The sequence below is a fragment of the Agelaius tricolor genome, unplaced genomic scaffold (genome assembly GCF_023055355.1).
Source record: "Agelaius tricolor isolate 1412-34295 unplaced genomic scaffold, bAgeTri1.0.p SCAF_4, whole genome shotgun sequence".
Taxonomy (NCBI): Eukaryota; Metazoa; Chordata; class Aves; order Passeriformes; family Icteridae; genus Agelaius; species Agelaius tricolor.
In genome coordinates this window covers 11,274,822-11,294,422 of record NW_027269264.1, presented here as the reverse complement: position 1 = coordinate 11,294,422, position 19,601 = coordinate 11,274,822, and the positions used below count along the sequence as shown (strand labels likewise).

The 19,601-nt window shown below is 37.7% G+C and overlaps 1 protein-coding gene across 2 annotated transcripts in view; it reads left to right on the top strand.

Moving 5' to 3' along the window:
- Window positions 1-19,601, top strand: part of DGKQ (diacylglycerol kinase theta) — an 89,335-nt gene that overhangs the window by 46,769 nt on the left and 22,965 nt on the right. For both annotated transcript variants that reach the window (XR_011678839.1, XM_071424571.1), the window contains exons 8-15: window positions 5,771-5,871; window positions 7,359-7,582; window positions 8,413-8,503; window positions 10,654-10,708; window positions 11,859-11,920; window positions 12,182-12,332; window positions 13,143-13,181; window positions 14,853-14,968. Coding sequence is in view for 1 of the 2 variants with exons in the window: in XM_071424571.1 (XP_071280672.1) it covers window positions 5,771-5,871; window positions 7,359-7,582; window positions 8,413-8,503; window positions 10,654-10,708; window positions 11,859-11,920; window positions 12,182-12,332; window positions 13,143-13,181; window positions 14,853-14,968 (839 nt within the window). In the remaining variant the exon portion in view is untranslated. The remainder of the gene's footprint in view (window positions 1-5,770; window positions 5,872-7,358; window positions 7,583-8,412; window positions 8,504-10,653; window positions 10,709-11,858; window positions 11,921-12,181; window positions 12,333-13,142; window positions 13,182-14,852; window positions 14,969-19,601) is intronic.

The window sequence follows — 19,601 nt, the reverse complement described above, 5'->3', positions numbered from 1 at the left end:
ACAACGTGGGTCAAGAAGGAGCTGCTCACTGCTTCTGTGTGTTGACTCAGTACATCTGCCATGTCTTTGGGATGTTGCTATGCTTTCCCTCAAGAGTGTCTGAACTCAATTACATTCCAGAATACTTAGCTTTTCTTAATTCCGGCTCTTTATGTTTTAGGGGTACGTATTTCTAAAAACAATGAAAACAAATCAGAACAAATTGAATAATATTGATGTGGAAAGACACACATTTTCCACAGGAGAGAAGCCAGCAGAAAAGGATACCAAGTCTGTAGTTTAATATTGTAAGAAGATTTGAATTAGTAGTCTACATTCATTTTTGTTACTTTGCTATTGTAATGGACTTGTTGAGTGAAATATAAAGTTAGAAGATCTAAATCTTAATGTTGGTGGTTTAAATGTGTTAAATCAACCACTATATTTAGCCTACCAAGGTACTGAAACCAAAAGCATAAAATTAACATAAAAAAATCACACAGTTTCTGAGTTGATAGATTTAACAGACATACAAGTGGGTTTGGCAGAGGACTCTCTCTGCCCTGTGGGAGTCTCTCAGCACTCACTGGCTGCAAGTGAACTGATTCAGCATGCGTCCCTCTTCTGCAGGACAAAATTCAGCCATCAGTGAAAACCCATTCTGGAGGAGGTGTTAGAAGAACTTGTCTACCAGAGAAATGGGAGCTGCAGTGCTGTCAGCAAACAGATGTTTCATAGCATGTCCTTCCACAGCCTCTGTTTTGCCTTGCTCAGGTTACTGTTCATCAGCTGAGTAAGAGATGAAATGGTTTTGTATTAGATAGACCCACATTGTTGGCTTAGAGTTTGCTTATGTCTTGTCCCAAATCAGCAGACAGTGCAGAGGAGATCTCCACTGTAATTCTGCAAGCAGGAACAAAATGTTTTCCAGAAGAAGCAAGGACAGCATGTAGGGAGGGATTTTTCCCCTAAAGATACTTAAGAAAACTTTAAGCTTTCATAAAAAGGGACACTATGTTCTTCTGTAACTGCTTGCAGATAACTAAACATGTCACATATTCCTCAGCAGATGCTTGGAAAGGCTCTAAAAACTAAGAGAAGAAGGGTTAAGATGTGGCTACCAGAACGGGAGGACAGGTGTTAACACAGATTTGTGCTTCAAAGTTGTCTTGAAGCTAGGGGAGTTTTAGCTGCTCAAGAAAATGAGTTCAGAGAGGACACACACCTGCCAATGGCTCTCTTGGAAGAGAAAGAGCTAGGGAAAGAAGGAAGGAAAGAAAAGGAAGGGTGGGAGGAGGGAATCTGGGATTCTGAAAGGCTCTCTTCAAGGACAGTAAAAGAAAAACCACATAATTCTCACATACATAAATGCCATCATGTAGGGTTATGAATCCTAATACTGAGATAAACCAAACTTGGATAGTCCCCACTCTATGAAGTAGAAAAGCATAAAGCATGTAAATAACACAGGTTGTTTCGGAAAGAGTGGTTCTTGGTAAGCAACGTTGCTAGAATTTGGTCTTTCAAGAGTAATTTTCACAAATACACTCAGTATAGACCTTAAGCTTTCTTAAGTGACAAAATAATTCAGGACTGCATAATTTTCCTGTCTTGTCACAAGCCATATGTAAGTCTTTTCAGAAGCCATGTCCTTTCTGTGGGGATTTGGAAGTCAAAGGGAACATGAACTTTGTACTTATCCAATGCTGTTTTATCCTTTTCCCAGGAAAACTTGGTATCTTAGCCTCTGAATCAAATTCCACACTTTGGTAAATTATGCCTGGAGTTAACTTTTTGTAGTTACTTTCCCCTTGGAAAGGCTAAGCATTAATAACAGGTTTTTTTCAGCTCAGGATCCTATGGTAAAAAAAAAAAGTGTTTTTCAGGAGAAAGTCCTGATACTGTGTACTCTGATCCAGCAGGAAAAGATAAAAACATTTAGCAGTGAGGTGCCAGTATTACAAAACAGGCAGTAACTCCTTTAAATACCACAGTTTGATAAGTGCATCTGTTTCATATTAGCAAGGTGTTTTTTGTGTGTGTATATATATATATATATACACATATACATATATACATATATATACATATACATATATACATATATATATACATATATATATACATATATATATATATATATATACACACACACACATATATATACACTAAGCAGGGGTATGTAGACTTCACTTTGGTTGCTGGATCATTTTCTAATATTTAAAAATTGGAACAGGTGGACGGAAGAGCTTTACCTAATTTCAGAAGTGGTTGTAGTTGAGCTTCTTGCCAAGGCTAGTTAGACAAATCAGACTGGCATAAAACACCCCTTAATTTACATGTGTTGGATGTGCTCTTGACTCAGTGGAGAAATGTATTTCTGGATGACTAATTGCAGTATGTAGCTGTTTTTTCTTTTAGTAATGTGCTTCCAGAAGCTCATGGGCAAGCAAGCCATTTTTCACAGTAAAAGTGTCCCCTCGCAGGAGGACAGTGACAAAATTAAATGTGATTTTTCAGTGATAAAGCTGAGGAGGTTTTTTGTGTGATGGATACCAGATTAGCAGCATAATGCTTATTTATCTAAGAAATAGGCTTAGAGCTTAGAACGTTACTACTGGTCCGTAGACCTAAACTTGTTCTTGTAAACCCGTTTATTTTGAGAGTCAATCCAACTGTTGTTTGACTGTTCTTAAGACATGGAGAGCTCATAAAATATTCTCCAGTTACAATTGCTAGGGATTCTCTCAGGCCAACTAGTATCTCATAAGAGCAGACTACAAAGGCATAGCAAATGAAAACAAGTACTAGAACTTGGATGAATGTTTTTATTCTCAGATGGTTGTCTACTTTCTGGATTGCTAGAGAAAACAGCAGAGATTTTGATAGTATTATGAAAGTTCATACTCAGAACATCAGCTGTGCTGTCAGAAACCTGTGTTCACTTGTTTTCTCAAATTGTGTTAGCTCTAAAGAAGGTCACCCAGGACACAGTGTGTCTTTTGGTTAACATTTGTCTATGCTGTAGTTACCATGGAGATCACTCTGACAGAAATCTGTGTCTAAAAGAATTCCACTCATTCTGGCATAGATCCAGCAGAATTTAAAGGAGTAGGTCACTTTCTGATGTGTGTTGTGGCCTCAATGCAATGGTTGTTGGGTTTCAAGGGTACTTCAGAAGTAAGAGTTGATGATATTTATATCTTCCTTATATTGTGGCTAAAAAGAAATTGACAACAGATACAACCACTATGATAACTGGAAAACTGAAAATCCACAGTGATACTACTTTTCATATCAACAAAAAGAATTGTAAAGTCACAATGTATCATACCAGGTTGGGTGTTGCTCTGAGCTACCTGATCTACTAAAAGATATATGTCCCTGTCAGGATTCTTGTACTCCATGATCCTTGAAGGCCACTTACAGCCTGAACTATTTTATAATTCTGTGATTTTATTTATTCCATTTCTGTTTTTTCTTTGTACATCATCTGTTATACGTGCTTCTCTCCAAAGAGTGACAAGCATGGCTGAGGTTGGAGACAGTGTGGAGATTATCTAAGACAGCCTCCTGCTCAAGCAAGGTCACTCAGAGCAGCTTGTCACATTCACTAAGGTTTTGAATCTCATAATAGAATCATGGAATGGTTTGAGTTAAAAGGGACCTTTGAGTTAAAAGATCATCTAGCCTCAATCCCCCTGACATGGGTAGGGACACCTGCCAGTAGACCAGTCAACATAGCCAATTTTGTCAATTTAGCCAATTTTTGAGAGACTAGGATGACTTGGCAGTAGGATGGGAGGCTGTACTGGGGACTGCTTTGCTGTGCAATGAGGTCTTCATGCTATGTAATGAGAACATCCTTGCACACACATTCTGCCACTACCAGTGGAACTGATAATGAAGAAATATTCTTAAGGGGTGGACAAGTCTAAACTGTAAAAGAAATCCAAGCATAGCTGTCACATTTCAGAATAAGGAGAAATAAAGGTCATAAGAATTAAGGTATCGTGATTTTTTTTTTTTTTTGAGTGGTGGACTCTCATTTTTAAAAGACTGCTTTCACACATAAGTGATAATCCTTTAGTTAATCCTTTAGATAATCCTTTAGTTCTGTGGTGCCTGCTTTTGATTGAAGTTTGAGAGCATACACTGAAGCAAAAGTAGGTGGATTAGTTTCAGGCAGTTCAAGAAAGCTAGCACTGAAGTGCCCTTGCTAAGTAGTTACACACTGCAGCCTTTGCTCATAAACTGCCACTACAGCATTGAGATATCCAGTGGTGAACATTTCTGCCTGGATTCTTGCTTGCTTTTTAATCAGTCATCAGTTAGAGGTGGTTTGGTGGTTTTCTTCCTCCAGTTCCAGTTCTCCTTTTTTAATCCTTCTATGGTAAATAGCAATTGTCTAGTGTGCTTCATTGAACCTAAAAGCCAATATTATTTGAGAGCAAAAGGCTCTTTGTATTTTATTCTGTGCTACAAAGTGCTTCCAAGCTGTTAGGGAAGCATGGAATTAGGCTCCAGTATGTAACATATCTCCTTTACAATGTGCATTAACAGGCTGCATGATTAACCAGTTGTGTGAGCATTACAGCTGGTATATGTGGCTTTCACTTAATATTTCTAACACTCCACGAAATTGCAAGTGATAGCTTCTGGTGGCTGTACTACTTGATGATGAATGTAGGTGTACAGATTTATTGTGAGATCAGACTGTAACACTGTGCTGTACAATGGGTGACTTCTGTTAATCACTCAGTCCAATACTGCAATGAAAAGGGCATATTCTGTCAGTGATAAATAGTTATGTCTGCTGTAAAGCATCAGCTCTGGGGAGTACCTGCAAGAACCTGCAAAAGTCAGCAGCTCATCAGGGTCTTCATAAAGATGTGATCAGGAGAGGACACAAGGTCTGTCTCAATGGGATCTCCTTTTTTGTTTGGATTGGTTAACTTGGTTTCCTTTCCAGAGGCAGTAAGGACACATTTAATGCACTGGTAATATTAACTTGTTCCTAAAACCTCTCAAAACCTGCCTGTTTTATGAGAATATTGTTGCACTTTGCTATTACTTTTAAAAATGTTGCTTAAGAGAGAGACTTTGTCATACAGCAGCCTGTACCTGAATCATAACCCATCTTTGTGAAAGGTGAACCTGAAATCCTTCACTCTTCACCCTTTTACAGATGTTTGTGCAACAATCTGTGCTCAACAGTTTGAGCATGAATTTCATAAGCCTTTAGTGAAGGGACCATGACTTAATAAGGCTTTAGTGAAGTGAAACACAGCAAAAGGCTGAAGGTCTTCATTTGCTGTACCTTCTTTCTTCCAGTTTTTCTGTTGTCCCTGTATTTTTCCTCCTGTTGCCTGTACACTTAACCAGCTATTTTAAGGACTTTCTTTGGAAGCATTTACTCAGAACTGGCAGTACTCTGGGAGGTATTCTGAAGGCAGTGGCACTTTGTCTTGGTCTTCAAGTTGTTCAGCTTCTCAATATTAAATGCATTCTTGAATGCTGAGGATGAAGAAGTGATAACGTACAGAGTCTGGTTGTAACAGTTATATCAAAAGCCAGGATAAAATTCTGATTACTCATCCCTCTTTCCTCTCTGAATGTTCCTCTGTTTTAAATGAACCGTAACAAAACAAAAATTAAAATATTCAGCCTCAAAGCTTGTCCTATGACAAAGAATGTTCCCATGAAGAAACATTTCAGTGGGTTAAAAGCACGGGGTGTTGTTTTTTTGATTCAAGGTGTGTGTTAATGAAACACAATTGTTTTCATTCAGGTAAACAAACACTAAAGATATTTGATGGGAATGACGCAGTGAAACGCAACCAATTTCGACTAATTTCAGTTCCAAGGATTGCAAAAAATGAAGAAGTTGTGGTAAGATACCCAGTGAGGGTCAGTTTTCCAGTGTGATACATGTAATTTCATATTACAATAGTAAAAAGCTAAGTTTTAGAAATGTAACTGAACAATAACAACAAAAATCTGTGAATGGGCTACAACACTGCAACGTAATTTGACTTCTTCAGGTAGTGCTCCTATTTTAGAGCATCTGAGGAAATGGTGGCTTACATATCTGTAGCATAATGGCAACCACAGTATCACATGTTAAACAGTCATTCTGCTTCCTGGTGTTACTCTGAAGCCTGATTTTACTGAGACAAGCAACACAGGATAACCAGCTCTTTAGATCTTGCTCCTTTTCTGTAGTAGAGGTTTGGTATTTATCCTGGACAGTCACCAATATTGCACTTGAGTTAATCAGCTTGGAACACTAAAGCTTATTATAGTTATTTCCATCCCTTGGTTGTGAAAATAATCAATTATTGATCACATACTGGCCCCTCTCTAGTTTTTCCAGTGTTCCATCTGGGATGGAAAAATTACTTTGTAATAAATCAAGTGTGCTGTACTGATCTTTATTCACTGGGCTAGGCAGACACCCCATGCTGTGAGAGATAAATCCCAGAGGTGGACCAGGGTGGTTCACAATAAAATTGTGCATGGTGAGGTCTCAGAGTTGTACAGACTTGGCAAAGAGGTCTGAAGAATGTATTACATCAGAATTTTGACAATATAAAGCTCTAAAGATCGTTAGGATTTTTTTATCTTGATACTTTGCTCAAAATCAACCAGAGTTTTGCAAAAGGTTTGTAGTGTTCTGCATGTCAAAGATCTTTAAGAAAAACTATGTACAGGACTGAAAGCACTTTTATTTAGGAGTGCTACTTGCCTTTCAAGCACATTTTACCAGGCTGGCACTTTCAATACCAGAGAAGAAGAATACAAGTTCTTACAACTGAGCTGTATTGACTGCAGCATCTGTGCTAGCAGAGGTGCTGCCTGCATGGGCCCATTATGGGTGTAAAATTTCTGTGTGCATCTTGCAAAGACAGCCCTTCCCTTGTTTCTTCACAGGTGATGTATGGGTTCAGGGCAGTTTTGTGGCTCAGAAGCTCACTAATTTTTGGCGTCCCTTAGTGCAAGAAGACTGAGTAGGCAGAGTTGTGTTCAGTCAAGTGTAATTTACCATTTTCCTTGTGGACTAAATTTTACATGCATGAATGTAGATTTATTTGACCTGAATTTTTACATTTGGTCTTAAAATGACTATTACTTGCCAAAAATAATTGTGTTCAAATACATGGATATCTCAAGCTTTCTTTTTTCATGTTCACTGAAATTTGTTTTCAAAACTTCACTCTTGTTTTGATTTTTTTGCCATTGCTATGTATACACTCCTCTGAGGTTAGAACATGCATTCAATTTTCATTTCATAAATCAGGTATTTATAATATCTATGGCTGTATAGGTATTAATGGTGTCTTTTCAAGTGAATATTAATTTATCTTGCTGTGTTTTAGGAGGCTGCTTTGAGGGCGTACTACATAAATGATGACCAGCAGGAGTATGAGCTTCAGACCTTTACACAGCAGGTGCTGCTCTCTGATGATGTTATCAACAGGAATGATGCTGCAGAGGACAGCAACTTGGGCTCAGTATTCCGAGAGTCTGTTCCTGAAGCCTGGATCATCAGAGCCAAACCAAAGGATGAAGAAGTGATCAGAATTTATCCTGCCTGGCTAAAGTGAGTATTTTCCTTCTTGATCACAAGGTTATTCTGCTTGGCTACATTTGTCCTCTGTAGTCTAACCCTGTTTGCTGTAATTATTGAAGCTGCAGAACTCTAACAGAGAGTGCAGTTTCTTTCCCTATTTCAGGATTCTTCTGTTCATTTTTCTGAATGGGTAATGTGCATAACGTTCATTTCCATGCCTGGAAACCCTTGGGTTTCTTTACATGTGTGGAACATAGAGTGCAACTTGTGCAGTTCTCTTATCACGTGTTTGGTTAGAAAGATGCAACTTTACATTTACTACATCTGCAAACAAATGATAACATACACATCACTTGAAAAATTAGTGGATTTTTTTGAAGAAATGTGATGTAGGAAGAACTACAGTGCAACTTCCCATGTGAGATGAGGAAGAAAAAAAATCTATTAAGAAAAAACAATAAAAAAAACCTAACAGCTATACAATTTACCACTGAGATAGTATGAAATTTAAGCATATTTAGTAGTGGAAATAAAATGGTCTGGACCTACTAATTTCTGAAGACTTGGGGGATAAAATTTAACCATGCGTTTATTTGCTGTTGTAACTGCATTGACAAGTTGTATGAAAAACTTGCAGCTTATCTTTGTGATTAGGAAGAAGCTAATCTTTAGTGCTACAATTGTAATTAGCAGGTCCTTGAGATGAAAGTGTTTTCTTGTCTGTGGCGCTGATACCACATCTGCCATGAGTCTCAGTGAACAACTTTCTTCAACTAATGCAAATATGTTTGAGAAAAAGCTACACTTAGTTTAAAAAGGTACACACGTGATAGATCCTAAAATAAGTATTCTCTCCTTAGGGTGGGAATGGCATATGTTTCTCTACGAGTAAATAAGGATAGCACTGTGCAGTCTGTGATCAAAGAAGTACTCCCATTACTTGGAAGGCAGGTAAGTGAAGATCTTAATCACATCCATATACCACCTGAGTGACCCTGAAAGTATGTATTTTTCTCTTCAGAAAAATTACAGCCCCTTAATTTGCAGTTATTACAAATGTTGTTAGCATTTGGTAGATGATCTTTTTTGACTGGCGTGCTGCTAAAAGCTTAACACAATCTTCAGGGTAGGTAGGCACTGCTGACTCATATTCAACTTGCCACTGACCCAATCTCTGAGATCTTATTCCACTCCCCAACTCTCATCCCCCAGTTTGTATTTTTAACCAGGAATTACCCCGTCCCAGCTTGAGAATCTGGCAGTAGCTCTTGTTAAAAATTTCGTATGGCTGGTGATTGCCCAGTTCTCTAGCACATCTTCATCTCCCCATAAGGCTCCCTTATCTTTGAGGGTGTCCACAGTTCCTCCTAGCTTAGTATTATCAGGAAACTCACAGTGCATTTGATTTCTTCATCCAGACAATTTATAAAAACATTAAAGAGCACTGCAGAAATTTTCTTCCTAACTTGGCAAGCAGCATCTCTGTAGCCCCCAAGGGATGCAAGGAAGGACTTAAGGTTGAAATGGCACCCACGTTCTTTAGTGTCTGGATTGCTTCCCACATCACTGGAAAATTCCAGATACATTTTGTATAATCTTGTAGATTATACAAAATAATCTTGTAGATTATTTTGTAGATGCTTTCCTTGAAAGATAATCTCTTTTCAATCTGACTGTCCTTCTTAGGGTTGATGCCAAAACAGCATGACTTTCAGGAAACATGTTAGTAGACTTCGCTAGAATGCCAAGGCATTGACAGGCCCAACCTCCCCAGTGTGGAGACATAAAGCTGTCGTGTGCACATTTTAGTCAACACCTGGGGCTTGTGAGCACACTAGCAGATCAGCACAGTCCCACTGCTCCAGGGCACAGCACAGTCACAGAGTGACTGCTGCCCTTTGTGGTTATTCACAGGGCACATAAGAGCATGCTTGTGACTAGCTGTCTGCAGTTAGTGATGATCATACCTCTGTCTGGGTGTATCCAGCTGTGTAAAGCATGCAGCTTGTTTTGGCTACAGGATACTTCCAGGATTTGTTGTCAGTCCATTTCCTCAAGTGCTCTGGACCTTTTAACAAAATAGGAGCAACCATGTCCAAAGTTTTGTCTCATCTGAAAAAAGCAACTGTCAAACAGTTTAGTTGGAAATTCCACTAGGGAAAGATCTTCACACTTCTGTAGTTGGGCAGCTAGATATATGACTTAATTCTTTGGCTCAGTTGCAATATCTCCAGTAGTGGTAATTTTTAAATGCTCTCCTTGTTTCTCTGTATAAACATGAACATACAGGAAATCTCTTTTTAATATCCAGAATTTGCTTGTGCTCCAAGTTGCTTTCATCAAGTATCAGGCAAAACACATGTATGGAGTTGAGGCTTTTAACAGCCCCATCTTGCTTTATGTGTCATGTTAATTCATGACACATAAAGCAAGATCATTTGTCTCTTGAGTCTCAAGGCCAAAATTTTAAACCCTTTCTCTGAATGTCCTTCAATCCTGAATGTTGTATGTTTGCAGGGTTTCAGTTACTGTTGTAAATGGTAAAGCTCTTGGCTGTGCCAGCTCTTCTGGTCCAGCTGCAAAAGGGACTTGAGTGGTCCCTGGCAATAGCTTGGAGAAGAACTTTTGTTCCATCAGAGCTGGAGTGTCCCAGGAGGTGGGGAATGGTCAAGCCTGCTTTTGCCAAGCTAGCTCCTGGGCAGTCTTCTCCCAAGAGCAGGCTCATTCCCAGTCCTGCATGCTTCCTCTGGAAGGACACTCAGGAAATACTCCAGATGAGCTAGCTGCTCATTGCTGAAGCGGGAATGGGATTAACTGTGCTGTACAGGGGTCCCTTCACAATGTGGCTGGGAGAATGCCAATGTTTTTAGGAGCGTGGGAGCATGATGCTATGAATGTGTAAAATAAAGATTATTCCTGTCTTGGAATGAGTTGGTTGGAGGAAGAGCATCATGGTTGATTTTAAAAGATTTAATTTTTTTAAAATGCTTAATTTTCTGTGCTGTGTTATACACAGGACAGGATATAACACACAATAATGTAACATCTGGCAAAATTATGTCAGTCAGAAGCTGCATTTACGTGCTCTTATCTTTTGGCAGACGGAGTGCCTCCAGAATTTCAAATTGGTGGAAGTGCTTATGGGCAGTAAGCAAGGTAAGTGAAGGAGCACTGGCCAAACACACATCTGATATCTGTGAGTTTTTCCCCCCATTCTAACAGTCACAGTTCATGTTCTACAATAAAAAACACAAATGAGAATAAACTTCATGGTGATGTTGAAATACTTAATCAGAAGTGATGCTGATTCTTTTCAGTCCTGTGTGTCCTGTGGGAATAAGGTTCCCCTTCATTATTACATAAAAACTCATTTGTAGTTTCTGGTGGGTATTGATATTTTTTCTCTGTTTTGAGGAACTATGTTTAACTGACATAATTTTCTTAATTGCAGTTATTTAATAAAGATTAATTCTAAAGTTCAAATTGCTTCTTTCCTCCTGACACAGCCCCTGAAGAAGAGTAAGTTTGAGCCCTAAGACAGTCCAAGAAATATGTTTGTGTGTTAGGAAGAATAGAAATCTGCAGTTCTAGCATTGCTCAAGTGTTTTGTGATCCCGCACGAGCTAGGCTGGTGTTCTCCAAGTTAACATACCTTTGTGCTTCAGTATTTGTAAGGTTGCATGGAGAAATAAAGACCTTGAAGTAGTCTAATGCTCTGGCCACAGCTGAATAAATATCTTGGTAGTTCAGATACTGTCTTGATGCTTTGCTTTATTTGCAAGCATTATTGGGAAGTTGTTTCATAAGGCTATTATAGCTTTGTGAATGTCATAACCTTGGTTGGTTTCTGGTGCTCTGTTTTAAAGGAACATTTGCAACCTTACATTCACTGGAAGTTGTTAGAATTGTTTTAATTGTTGATTAAAACAATTGTTTTAATGTTTTGATAAAACACAGAAGTTGGGTTTTGTTGTACTTATTAGGAAATAGTTTGAAAGTCTTATGTCAAACTGTTAGATTATTACCAAAGTACTGCTTGTCTTTTGAGGGGTTCAGGCTATTTCTGCCCTTTTTTAAAGGAGGGTGGTATTTAAGAATTCTGGAAAAAGTCAAATTGTTCCAAGCACCTATGTGTTTTTATTGCTGGATAAGATGCAGCTCATGTCTGCGTGGTCCTTTATGAGAAAATTAGTTGTATGCAGAGCTGTACTTTTCCCCTAATTTTTCTTTTTTTTGTTTTTGTGTAATTGAGCCTGATAATAATTTACATGCTTTCTAACATGATGAATGTTCTTGCCCTCTCCAGTTCAGCGCATGGTCTTGGACAACCAGGAACCAATTCTTAACAGACTCAAGGACATAAGAAAGGTAAATCTGAAAAAGAAACATGATTTTTTTTGGTTTTAGCAAGTATGGAGTCCCCTTTCTTACAGAAAAAGTGAGTCATTGGTTACCCCCTAAGCAGGCTCAAGGGTAGAGAAGCTAAGTGCTTGAACTGAAGTTTGTTTCTGTTTCTGATATTCTCTAGGCATAGAGGACATGATTGCTAAGTGCAGAACTATTTTGGATTTTGCCTCACAGTATCTTTTTGTCAAATGTCATATCATTTATTTTCCTTTATTTTGGTAGACTTCAATACGTCAGATGAATCAAACAAGATTTTACATTGTGGAAAACAGTAAATCCATTGTACAAGTAAATTTATTTGTTAGTGGCCTTCCACCTCAGCTTTCCCCTGAAGAATACACGAATATTCTCAAGGAAGAATTAGCTATCAAAAGTAAGTAAACAGAACAAACTTTAATAACATCAATATAATTCTAACCTCTTCTGGCCTGATGAAAAAAAAATCATTCTGCCTTTTACTCTCACATGGGCTTTTTTAATAATTTTAACATGCGCACATTTGTAGGAGAGATGTGATAGCTTATTATTTACAGAATAATAATTACGTTACTCTAGTTATAAGTGACTACGCCTTTTCTTTTTTCTTTTTGTTATGTTTGTATAAAAAGGCATCACTTTTTAGAAGAATTACACATACCTTAAACTGTGTACAAAATATCTCTTGCCGTTTTTAACCTCTGACAGTTTTTGTCTGGGCTGTTCTCCATGTTAGTCATTAGCTCTGTGCCCCATCATGGAGAAAGAAGTATGAGCAGTGTGTGCACATACATATGGACAAACACTCAGGGAAAAGAATTTATTTTTCTTTTTCAAAGAAGTGCAATTGAATTTTCATAATAATACTCCTTAAACCAATACTTTCTATAAACAGTGTCAGGAATGTGTCATACTTTTTTGTTGCAGGAAACAAAGCATTTTTCCCAATTTGCTTTTATGTCACTTCAAGAGGAATTAAACTTGAAATGCCAGAAAGAATTCTTAGTCACCTTTTATGAAAATCAGTTTAGCTGTTCTTACGTGCAAAGTAAACATGAGAGGAAAAGTGTTAGCTGGAGGTTCTCCCTGTATTTGTATAACTTTTAATATTTATTTATATAATATTTATGTAACTTTTAAAAATACTTTAAATATTTACTCTAAATGTACCCAAGGTTTTATGTGTTTATATTTTTACCCTTTGCAGCAAATGTAGTATCTGTGAGTCATGTTTATCAAGCACAAGGTAAGCATTAAAATTTTTGGTCTTGCAAACAATGTCTATGTTCAAAACTGCAGTCTAATACTAGAGGCTGGAAGCTCAGAGTATGTTAATCTTACTGCATAAGCAAAAAGCCCTTCAGGTAAAATGCAACACATTGTATTTATGAAGAGCAGTGGATTAGTGTTACCTTATTAAAAAAAAGTTAAAAGGTTGGCTGCATGCCTTGTGTACCAGAAGGCAGTAATATTTCATCATAAAAATTAGTTTTGAAGTTGCACTTCAACTGAATAATCTAACACAACAGAACTGTTAAAAAGAGTTCAAGTGAAGGATTTTTAGTCTCTTTGACTTTGAGAATACTAAAATTTGGTGCTGCTTTTGGACTCACTGGGACTGCTTCATAGTCGCTGTTTCCTAGCAGTGTTAAGAGCTAGAATTCAATGGCGGAAAGTTGAAGAAAATAAATGCATTCATCCTTTGAGCTGTTTCTTTGCTTTTGGCGTATGAATTTTATTTCAGCAAGATCGGAGAAGCCATGAGGCTTCTGACAGCTGGAGCAGCGGTGGCTCTGGGCAGCTTTAGTGCAGTGGTCAGGTGGAGATCGGCATTTGGTAAAAATTTAAAGTGTGGAATTTTTTTTTCTCCATGCTTAGGTGTCTATAGTTGAGATGTTCACATCCTTTGGGAGGCTTATCTTCCACATGTCTGCTAAATGGGTCTTTCTGTAGCATGCTTTTGAAGACTGATGTGTGCTTCCTTTGGATTATTTGCTGTCTCCACATGACTAATTGATACTGATTGATTTTGATCTTTGCATGGGAAAAGCTGTAAAGCTTTCAGATGTACTTTCTCCTTTCCATATTTGTCAGTGGCCAATACTTGGTTTTGTGATACTCGTCCCGTGTCACAGCATCATTATACCAAACTTACATGCATGTGCTTTTTAGATGTTTCTGCTTGTATGTGATTTTTATTGCCACTTTCTTCTTATGAATGTATTTTTGTTGTTCTCATAACTTTCTAACTCTCCCATTTTGTCACAGCCAGGTTATGTTGCCAGCCTACATCTCATGTACTGTCCATTTTGCATTTTTGTCTTATCCTGCCCTGTTTTCCCCCTCACCAAATATCTTACTTTACACTAACTTGTCAATATTAATTTTGTCTTTTCTCTTTTGTCTTCCCTTACCCAGCTTCTCCATTCAGAACCTAAGCAAACATAAAGATCTAAACTTGATTATCAGCCCAAATATTTGCTTGCAGTAATTCTTACTGAGATATTGTTAATGAACAGAACTACTGGATTTTTAATAATTGGATACCAAATGAAACCTGATACCTCTGTCACTTGTACACGATGAGAACAGAATGTTAGTAATGATGAAGAGTATTCAAATAGGCCCTACTCCTGAAGCTCCAAGGAAATCTTTAAATATGCATTAGTTCTGTGCTGCAGTTCTTGTCTTCAATTTGCTTTGCTTTTACAAAAATCTGAGGGTAGGAAGGAAGGTTTGAAAACATAACAACACAATTCAGCTGATAACAAACGACTACAGAATAAGTTTTGCTGAATAATGGCCTCAGTAAACTGAGTAAACTTTTGCTGTAATATGAGTCTTATTTTCTAATAATAATAATAATAGAAAATATTAAAAGTATTTCTTTAAAAGTATTTCTGATGCCTCTTTACAGGTGCTGTTGTACTCCAAATTTCATGTTTTTCTGAAGCTGAAAGAATATATATGCTAGTTAAAGATACTGTTGTCAATGACAAGCCTCTGAATGCTGTGGTGATTCCTGCAGTTATGGTAAGAGACAGGTTTGAATTTAAAAAATGTCTTTAAAAGAAAAAAACTACTGCCTTAAAACTCTTTCTGCTAGAACTAAATGAAAATATGTTTTATTCAAATAGGCCTATAAGTAGTGTGAAAAAAAAAACAACCAACTTCAGAGCCTGTACTTCATGTATATGATAAATTCAGTGAGTTAAGTAATTTGTCCTGTTATTGTTCAACTGTCAATCTACAACTGCCTAACTGTACAACTATAAAGAAGAGGAAAACAAATTTTCTTTCTCTTTGTTTCTTTCAGTGATCAAAATGTTAAATGGGGTTTCAGTTTCAGCTGGTATGTCTTAAAATGCTTACAGACTTTGGTATGGGAGCTAAATGTGTTTCCTCATTAACTGTGAGGTAAAACACTTCTGCTTATTTTCACAGTGATATTATCTTCATTTCCCCCATTCTGTAGCAGAGGCAGTTTGACCTTGTTTACCCCTTGAGGATCTCAGAAGAACATAGTCTTCTGAAAGACTTAGTGCAAGAGTCCTTTCACAAATTCAGGCCTGATTCTGATTTATTCTTGTTGTTACTAATGACTTTCATGTGAATCAGTTTGTTTAATAATAGGTTTCATGTTAATAAAGTGAGTCAATGTGAGAAGAGGAAAATTATTAACTGAGTGAAATGATATTTTTAACCAGGATTATGTAGGTTCTGTCCAAAAAAGAGTGTTGCCGTAGTTACACAACACCTCAGCAGAAAGTATCTTGCAATTACTATCTTTTTGGAACTGCATTATGGCAAGCAAAGTGTGAGTCCTGGTTTGACTTCTTGGAACATCACAGAAGGCCAAAAAAATTACATTTTTAGTGGGAATTATGAAATAGCTTTATATAGGAGGATATCAAATTCAATGGCCATTGTTGTTTATTCGCGTACCTGCTGTCACTGTTTAGAAATGAGTCCTACACTGGTCAAGACTTTCTGAAGGCAAAATTATGGTTTTTATATGGGTAGATACTAGTGGTAGTGCTCACATACAACTGGCAAAATCAAAAGTTTCACCCCCTCCTAATAAACTGAGAGCCTTGTTCTTATGTGTGTATAGGAATTACATTTTGTGAAGTTCTTAGAAATCAAGGCCCCCTTGTCCAGACTAGGTTTCAGAGTGCCTATTGTGAGAAACAGAAAGCAGGATGTATTTTTGGATAGCTGTTTTAGGTGTATTTTAGGCAAATCCATTATGAGCCTATAATTGTTGTCTGCAGTGTGAAGTTGAACATACTCCACTCTGTTGATTACATATGTCTGGTTTTCTGACACTGGATATGTTTGAAGAGAACTTCTTGATGCCAGGAGAATGTGGACATTGCTATCTCTTATCTGATGCAAGATATTTTTTAGAAACTCCAGTTCAAGGGACTGCTAGTGGTTAATTTCCAATACATAAGCAGGAGAGAGGGGCTGTACACCAGCACAAACATTGTGTTTCCATTTCAGCATGTGTTGTTTATATTTGGTCATCTCACTGCAAGGAGCCAAGAGTTAATTTAAATGATATTTCAAGTGTAGTTTTTTGTATGATTGTCCACCCAGGCTTATGCCATTTACTAGTTACCCAAGGCAGACTAATGGCTGATCACCATCTTTACTTTGGGTAGCTGTTGAACTAGATGATCTCCCGCAGTACTTTCCAACCCAGACTATCTTTTTAGCCTATGATGATAATAGTCTTTGTTTATATGTGTGCTGATTTAAACACAGTACCAGGAAATACACAGGAACTGACACAATACTAAATTTACACTATGTTTGACATTTCTTTTGTGAGTGAAATACAAAGAAGTTGGGAATGAAGGGCTAATAATTTTTCCAAATTGCCAGTTAAATTAAAGAAAAACCCAACCAACAAAAAAACAACAAACCAAAATATCCCTTCTTAAAAATTGGTAAAAGCACAGAAGTATTGGTGGTTAGCAGATTGCTAGTCTTATTTTTCTGAGGTGAGATTTGCTTACTCAGTGTTTGACATAAGGAGGAGGCATGGTTCAAGTCTAGCATGCTCAGGTCTACCCAAGGCAATTCACCCTCTGATTTCCTTTACTGAGAAGTCTGAGCGAGGAATCAGTTTGCTTAAGCTGCTTATTAGAAAGTCAAACAGTTAGTGTTGTCAGATGTGTTGATCTGTTCTGCTGTTTCAGGCCTTTAGGAATTTAATCAAACACTTTTTCATTTCACAGTATTCAAATAAATGAAAATACTCTCTCCACTGGAGTGTGAAAAAAAAAGTGCAGTATATTATAAACCTGTTTAGCTGCTGTGTGTAAGGAACTTTGGGGACAGTTTGGTTTCACTCTTTGGTATCAATTCAAGGTGAAAGACATTGCAGGACTAAATCTTTCAATTCAAAACTAATTTAACAGAACTTCTTTTGCAGCACAGGCAAGCAAGGAAGTCAGCAGACAGTTGTTTAAAGCCAAAATCACCACAGTTTTTTTTGGCTTTATCAGGAATGCCTTTTACTAGTGGAGTGCCCTCTGATATACTGCATTTATATTTGTTAAGAGTAGCAGGAAAATGAGTAGAAGGTTCTCAAATAGATGAAACTTTCCATTTCATTCATTCTACTAAATGAAACTTTCCATTTCATTCATTCTCCTCACACAAATATTTACATCTTAAAAGCATCGTAGTTAAGTGAGCATTTTAGCCAAAACATGAGTGGCTGCTTTTCACCCTTCTGAAAGGGTTGTTAACTTTTTTGCCCTTTGCTGGAAGGGTTTTCAAGGATTGGAATGGAGTGCCCCGGGAAGCAGTGGGGTCACCAATCCCTGGAGGTGTTCAAGAAGTGACTGGACATGGCACTTAGTGCTGTGGTCTAGTCAACAAGTGGTATTCAGTCAAAGGTTGCAATTAATGATGTCTTTTTCCAACTTTTATGATTCTGTGATTCTTCCATTTCTGCAATATGCCAAAAAATAAAGAAAAGCTTATGGGTTGACCCAGCTGCTGCTCCAGTAGTGTTGTGACACCTTGCACATAATTTCTCATCAGATAGTGGGTCCTTTCTGGCCAGGGTGGAGAAAATTTGTGCTTGAGGCATTGTGAGTCCTTGCACATGGAAGATGCTGCTGGCAGGCATTTGCAAATGTTGAGTTCTACTTGAGTTCTACAGAGATATCTGCAGTTCCTGGAGTCAGCCCACTGCCCAGGAAGATGTGCTGTGGTTGTCACACTGGTAGGGCTGGTGGCACAGAACGCCTTGTTCTGCTTTGTTGTGAGATGTGATTACACAGTACAGTCAATGGAAAGAGGATTAGCATGGATAATAAACATCTTGCTCAGTTTAAAGCCATGTTGTGCTACTCCTGACAAATTAAGCAATTCACAGTGATTGTCAGAGTGTCTAAGTCATGCAGCCTCCTTCAGCTGTCTGTAAGAAAGGAGCAATAAATTCCTTCCTGAATGCCAGCCAACACAAAACCCTTCTGCAGATTTCACTCCTCAAGCACAGTACTGAAGCCAGGGCTAAAGGGGGAAGGGAGTCCTCGGGCTGTGAGTCACATACTCTCTTCTGCCCAGTAACAAACTCACTCCTCTGTCCCCACTGGGGCTTTATTAAAGAACTTTTAAAAATTTAGCCGCATTAGAGTGCTACCCTTGTGGCTGTCTGTAATTGTAACAGAGTGTGCTCTTGAGAAGGCACAGCACCCTGCACTACTGTACAAACTGTTAAGACTTTTTAATTCTTACCAAAAATAATTGTTTTCTTAAAAGCTGGTCATTATCTGGGGATTTAGCAGTGTTTCTTACTCCTTTAAGCTTAATGAAGAGTTGTGATGGGAAGCAAGTTCACTGTAAGGACAAGCACTTTCTTGAAATCTTCTTTTTATTCTGGTAACTGCATCTAAATGGGTTTAGTTAGGAATTCACATTCGAAGTTACCTTAACAAAGGTGGGTTTGTAGTAGGACTATTCACTTTACACTACATACAGATTTTTTATTAGCTCCAGGCATTCTCTGTAGCTGCTTGTGAATCTTAGTAGATTCGGGGTGTATATTTAACTGGTTTGGGGGGTTTTAGGTATAGTATTGACACTTGATAAGAAATATAGTTGGCAATTTACAGTAAATACATATTTACAAGAATTTATGTTACTTGGGTAAGATCTTAGACAATTTTACAAAACACAGCTGTGCTTTTGAACGCCTTAGAGTGTACCATGTTTCAGAAATAGTTGTGATTCCCTTATGGTGCCTTTGAATTATTTCAGTTACTTGGTTTAAAACCCAGTGCATTAGAACGTGCCTCTAAAAGCAAGTAATATAAAACATGTGTTCAGCATGTCACTTCTAAATGTCCCAAACCAGTAATTTTAGAAACTGATTTCCTGAAGAAGAGAAGAAAATCAAATGTTCTTACATTCAAGTAAGGTATTTGTTAGACTCCAGAGCTGGGCTGGTTTCTTTGCTCTTCTTTGAAAAAGTTTTTCTCACTTCGAGCTGCAGAACTTCGTGGTTTTTTCTTTTTATTTACACTGTTAGCCCTCTTTTTTTAAACCCCACAAGTTTCCAGGCATTATACCAAGCCTGAGATTTCAGGTTGCCAGTTTTGTTCAGAAAGTTGAAATGGCTGGAGATAAATTTATGTACTTAAAA